Genomic DNA, 6,000 nt, shown 5'->3' with positions numbered 1-6,000 from the left:
CGTTAAAAGTACAGTAAAGAATTACACACTTAAACACATAAAGCTTGAAGGAAGGCTTTACCATAGCGCACCTTTAACACTGAGCATGCGCTCCTCCCCCACCCCTCGAGGAATGGGAGAAGAAAGCAGAAACAAGGAGGAGGAAATGAGAGGGGAGAATGGGTTACACAGGCGTGGGGAAAAATCAAAGTCTACAAGTTCAAGGATCATTGTGGGTTCACAGTCAATCCCAGGAGGAAAGGGAAGCTCAAAACAACAGAAGTCAAATGTGAGGGAAATTTGGTATCTCTAATAGCAAGTGCACACACTCACACTTTTTCAGAGTACATAATGTAAAGGAGGAGTATGCCTGAAAAGGTGGGTGAAGCTTCTACCGTGTCTGAGTCCCTGCCCACGCGTGTCTGTCTGTGTGCAGATTCACTAATCTATCTCAGTGTGCATTACATATGCTAGGCAAACTTAAAAGTGGACCATTGCTTGGCCACCCCAAGAGCATTTTTTACACAGCCATTTCATCAGAATCAGCATCAACATCAATAAGCACAACCTCATGATAATCACTGGTGACCACAGTGGGGTCAGCAGTGGCAGCAGCGGCAGCGGTAGGGTCCAGCAAGCTGGCAGCAGAGTCGGAGGAGTCACTGGCAGGGCTGGAGGCAGGGTCAGAGAGGTCAAAGATGTCACACTCTAGGTGGCAGGAGGCTGCAAGCTCAGAATGGCTGGCGATGACAGGCTTAGGGTGGCTGGTGGCGATGGGCTCGAGATAGTCAGGAGTGGTGGGCTCAGAGTGAATAGTAGCATGCTGGGTGTAGCCAGTGGTGTGTCTAGGGAAGCTGGTGGCAGGACTGATGACAGTCTTAGAGGGACCAGTGACAGGCTTGGGGTGGCTGGAGGAAGGCTTGAAATAGACCGAGTCGGCCTTGAAATAGACAGAGGAAGGCTTGAAATGGACAGAGGCAGGTTTGGGATAGACAGTGGAAGACTTGGACTGGCCCGAGGCAGACTTAGGGTGAGCAGAGGCAGGCTTAGAGTGGCTAAAGACAGACTTATGGTAAGCAGAGGCAGATTTGCGGCGGGCAGAGGCAGACCTGGAATGGCCAGAGGCTGGCTTGGGGTGGCCAGAGACACGCTCAGGTTGGCCAGCTGCACCATGACCAGGTAGGGGAACATTCCGGATGCTCATCGGTATTTCCTCCACAGCAGGACAGGCACGGGCACGGTCTTGTTCACGGGCTTGTGCGCGGGCATGGGCACGGGCACGGGCACGGGCTTGGGCCTCCTGCATCTCACGGACATCAGTGAGGAGGCCAGAGAGGAACAGGACAGGATGCCGCATCGCGTGGAAGATGGTCCAGTATTCTCTTCGGAAATTCTCATTGAGGACACCATAGATCACCGCATTGAGGCAGCTGTTGAAGTAGGCTATAAAGTAGGCTGCAAGATAAACCCAGTTGGGGATCTTGCCTGCCATCTCCTTAGGACTGACAGCCACCAGAACAGTGAGTGCATTGATAGGGCACCAGCACACTGCAAAGAGGAGGAAGATCACAAACATGGTTAGAAAATTGCGAACCTCAGCAAGCTGGTTGTCCGGGTTCTGTCCAGCTGGGTCACGGGCCGCCAGCACTTTGGTCCAGATCTTCACGTAGCAGAAACCCACTATGAGCAGAGGAAGGACAAAGTGGATGCAGACGATGGTCACAGCAAAGGCAGGGTTGTTCACATAGTTAAAGATGCAGGTGTAGGTGCGAGGATCATACTCGATGGTGCCAATGTACATGTTAGGTAGGACAGCCAGAACGGTCATGATCCAGGTGACAGCCAGATAAATGCAGGTATTGCGCACACTAAAGATGCGCTCATACTGGAGGCTGTGGCAGATGTAGCAGTAACGGTTGATGGCGATGGCCATGATGTTGAAGATAGAACCGACCATGCTCAGGCCTGTGATGAACCCCACCATCTGGCACTGTAACTTGCTGAGATCCCAGCCGCCGATGGCCATGGCATGTAGCATCAGAGGATAGGGGTAGACAGCCACCAGCATATCAGCCACAGAGAGGCTAACCACGAAGACGTTGCCTGAAAAGCATATAGGGGTCGGGGGGAGGGGGAAAGACAGAGAGGAATAAATGGTTAAGTTTCCGAAATCTACAAATGTAAGCTGGAGGGAAAGGCCAGATGGAGTAAATGACAATTTAGAACTCTAGAATTCTTTCAAAGAAATACAGTCGTGTTTTTATTTTTAGTTACAAGCATGTCCCAAGTGGTTTTGATACACAAGCAGGTTCAAGCTCCTGTCCTTTCACCAAGTTGTTTTTTTTTTTTCCCTTCAGACAATGTCATTGCTGCTTTGGGAAAGAAGTGAAGTTACCACAGAACGAGCCTGTTGGGGGAATCACACTCCCCCACACACGGACAGACCCGCGGACACTATTTTAAACAAAAACAAAATGTAAACTTTTGGCAAGGGGAGTAGGAAGGGAGCACTGGGTGCTAGATGGAGCTGTCCGTTGGAAACAGGCTGGAGGGTGGGGATGGGGCGGGTGCGAAGGAGAGTTTGGAGGACTGTCAGGAAGGCTCAACCTCGCCTACCCCGAAAACATAAATTTGCCCCCTGCCTTCTCTAACTTAAACCATTGCATTTACAACAGCAAACGCGCCTAAAGAGAACTGCCTGAGAAAGGGCATTAGAGGCCGTCCTTGTCTTAAGCGGTCTTTCCCAGCGGGATCAGACAAGAATCTCAGACCTAACCCTGTAAATACTTACCATTTCCCAGGTAACCTAAGAGTAAAAACTGAGGCGGGTGCGGTAGGAAGGCCCTATAAAATTTTGTCTTGAGAAATAGTGAGCAAGGAGGGGGAAAAATCAGAAAAATCTCTGCAAGGATCAGCAGAAGAGCCTGCTCCTCGCGGGTCCCTGTGCAGAGTTCCGGCATCAGCACGTTCGCCCCCCTGCACCCGAGCTCCGGGCGCCCGGCCCCAGGCTCTACAGGAGCTAAACATGAAATGGGGGAAGGGGAGACATGCCCCCACTCCTGTTTCGTAGGGCGGCGATAGGAACGCTGTTTGTAAAACCTGTAAGGTCAAAGTGCAGTCGCCGATCCCTTTTTCTGGGAACACCTCGTTGCTAATGAGAATTGGTTTGGCAAAATACTGCACTTCATCTTGAACTGGGAGAAAATGAGCACTTTTAAAAGGGCAAAAGAATGGCTCCTTCTGCCCGCTTCCGCCCGCGCTGCCAAGGCGGGGCCTCAGTGTTTCCACCCAAGACGTTCTTTCTAGGGTTTTCCTTCAAAGTCATCAATTCAGAGAAGATAAGCAAAGCCTTAAAAATAAAACCACGACAACCAAAACACCTTTATTTCAATTATAGAGAGAAGGAGAAGGAAAGAAGAGAAAACGGACTTTGGAGGCGCGTTCCCCCCTGCGGCGCTCTGGCTTTGGGCACCTTCGGATCGCACTGCTGGGGTGCAGGTGAGATGCCAGCGGGCGGCCCCGCGCCTCTGGGGGACAGCGGAGAAATCAGATACACCCATCAGAGTTTAAAAGAAAACTTTTCGTGACTGTGCCGCTCTGTGCCTCTAGAAATTTGTATGGTGTTTGTGATTCCTCCTCCAAGCAAAGTAATCTCGCAGAGATTGGCGCCCTCCTATCCCTGGCACCCCTCCGGCCCGGGTCCCGTCGGTGCCCATCCCCTTCAGATACCATCCCCTTGTTCCCCTCTGCCCTCGGGCCCCAGCCAGCCAGGATCTAGGCGGCGGAGACCCTGGGCGCTGGCCCCTCCCTCCGGGATGCCGGAGCAGGGTTCTTTGGCCCCTTTGCCCCTCCTCCGCCTCCCCCTCCCAAAAGTCCTCTCGGGCCCAACCTGCAAACGCTGCTCGCGGGCCCGCCATGTCCGCCGCCCCCGCCCCAGGCACACAGCGCCCAGCAGCCTCCTGCACGGTTTCCTGGGTCCGCTCGCAGCCGGCCCACTCCCCTTGGCACTGGAGAGCCACGAAGGGAGTCTCGATCTGCGCTCCGCCCCATCCCAGATCCCTGCGCTTTGCGGTCTCCCTGTGGTCACCCCCTATGCCGTCTGAGCTCTCCCGCAGCCTTCCGGCGATCCTCTTCGGTTCTGCTGTCTTCTGTGCCCCCAGGACGCCGAGTTCCCGAACCTTTCCGCCGCCTCGTCCTGCAACCCCAGACATCCCACTTACGGACTTCGGGATCTCCGCCGCAGCCGCTGCCACCGCCTGCTGCGCCCAGCCGCCCGCTTGCCTCTCTCTGCCGTGCGCCCTGGGACGGGCGGACAGAGCTCGGCTCCGGCGGGCTCAGACCGCCCTGATCCACACTCAGGCTCGAGGGGTCTGCGCTCCGCCGCCCGGGAGCCGCCCTGGAGCCACAGGGCTGTGGAGAGTGGGGGCTCGGCCGGGCTTGGGCTCCACCGCCGCCAGCTGCGCTCCGGCAAACGCTGCCTCGGCCGCGGAGAACTTAACTTTACCGGAGCGGGTCGCAATCTCGCTGCTCCCTCCGCGTCAATTTCCCCCGCGCCGCCTCAGCGCGGCCACCTCTGCGGCGTCCGGCTCCGCGTGCTGTCCCCCGGGCGGCCGCTGGATTCTCCGCTCGGGTGCCGGCTCCCTCTGCATCAGGTCCCCGACGGGGCAGGGCTCGGCGGTTTGCCGCGCACCGCGGGGACCTGAGATTTGCACTTGGACTCCCAGAGCTTCTCTGAACGTCCGCAGCCTGGAGAAGCTCTAAGTTGGTGAGACATCTCCCCTGGCAGAATATCACCACCGCGATTCGCCGGGACATGGGAAGCAGGGCCGTCCACACGTTCCCTATTCCAGGCACCCAAACTAACACCCTAGGGGTTGCAAGTGGCTGCACCCTGGGTAGGGAGAAGGAAGGGGGTCTTACCAGAATTTCGGAGCTTCTTGTTCTTCGACACAGCCAAAATGACCATGGAGTTGCCGATCAGGTCTACGACGATGGTGATGACCATTGCACAGAACATAAAGACGATTAGAGCCGGTGGGTAGTCTGGTTGTGGCAGTTTGCAGCCGATACAACCGTATGGGGTAGGGACCGCCAGGGTGCGTCCCATGTTGCTGCTGAGGATCGTTAGGTCCTCCCAGCCAGATCCGGGCGGCGAACACCTGCTCTGTTGCTGGGAGCTTTGGGAAAGCTGCCACCCCTTCGAGAGTCTGAGAGCAAATGACAGCGCTCCGGCCCTTCTCCGATGAGCTTTTAAAGCCTCAAGAGGCGCTAGCTCCACCCCAAACCCCTCCCCCCGACCAATCAGAGCTTCCTGACCGCCCCCTCTTTGATCTCTAACTGGTTTTGGACAAATCCAACGCGAGGTGTCGTCTTGCTTCCGACTGCCTTGTTTGTGCTTTGCCTCTAGCCGCTCCCCCTCCCACCACAGTCCCCAGGTACCCTGCATCGTGACCAGCTCGGAATCCACCTCCCCGCACCAGCCACTGCGCATCCATTTCTAGCAAGTTCTCCCTCCCTCTTCATACGCAAACACCCTGGCACAGCCCTGTAGATTGCAGAGCAGGGCAATAGAGTCCCTTTTGGGGTCCAGGGCCAACCCAAGCCAGTCTGAAGCCCCTAACAGAGTGGGGGGGGCAGTCAGTGGCCCCTTGAATCATAGATATTCACCCCTGCAGTGTCCTTGAGAGGGTCATCCCATCCTATTACTTTTGCCCGTTGAAAGCCTTCTGTACTGTGTGGGAAGCAGAGGACAACTGCTGCCGGCGGCTTCCATCCCCAATCTGCACCCCAGTCTCTAGGGAACTTATCCCCACTCCGGTGCCTGGCAGGAGCTGGTTGATTCGCTTAGTGGCAGCAGCGGGTGGCCACTCAGTCCAGTCCCAGACTTGTGTTCTCCTTAAGGAGGTGGCCCCTACACCAGGCTCTGGGAGCAGAGTTTGTACTCTGGGAGTGAGGGGAGGTCGAAGGGAGTTGCTTGCTTCCAATTCTGGGACAAGTGAGTGTGAGCGCATCCTTTCCCCA

General features: G+C 55.9%; 1 protein-coding gene across 1 annotated transcript; it reads right to left on the bottom strand.

Annotated features, from left to right (window-relative positions):
- Positions 1–499: 499 nt before the first annotated feature.
- GPR50 (G protein-coupled receptor 50) lies at positions 500–5,086 on the bottom strand. Its single transcript, XM_055438065.1, has 2 exons — positions 4,900–5,086; positions 500–2,082 (listed from the first exon to the last, which is right to left on the bottom strand). The coding sequence occupies exons 1-2, from the start codon at positions 5,084–5,086 to the stop codon at positions 500–502; spliced, it is 1,770 nt and encodes a 589-aa protein (XP_055294040.1).
- Between the last annotated feature and the right edge of the window lie 914 nt (positions 5,087–6,000).

Source organism: Moschus berezovskii, chromosome X (genome assembly GCF_049115385.1).
Source record: "Moschus berezovskii isolate FMDL1 chromosome X, NW_MosBer_1.0, whole genome shotgun sequence".
NCBI classification, from domain to species: Eukaryota; Metazoa; Chordata; class Mammalia; order Artiodactyla; family Moschidae; genus Moschus; species Moschus berezovskii.
This window is presented reverse-complemented; position numbering and strand designations above follow the sequence as displayed.

Bases quoted from the DNA above. Each gene is read 5' to 3' on its own strand.
- GPR50 (XM_055438065.1), bottom strand. From the start codon at position 5,086: ATGGGACGCACCCTGGCGGTCCCTACCCCATACGGTTGTATCGGCTGC. The intron at 2,083-4,899 runs GTAAGACCCCCT...TATGCTTTTCAG, and splicing joins CAAGAAGCTCCGAAATTCTG to GCAACGTCTTCGTGGTTAGC.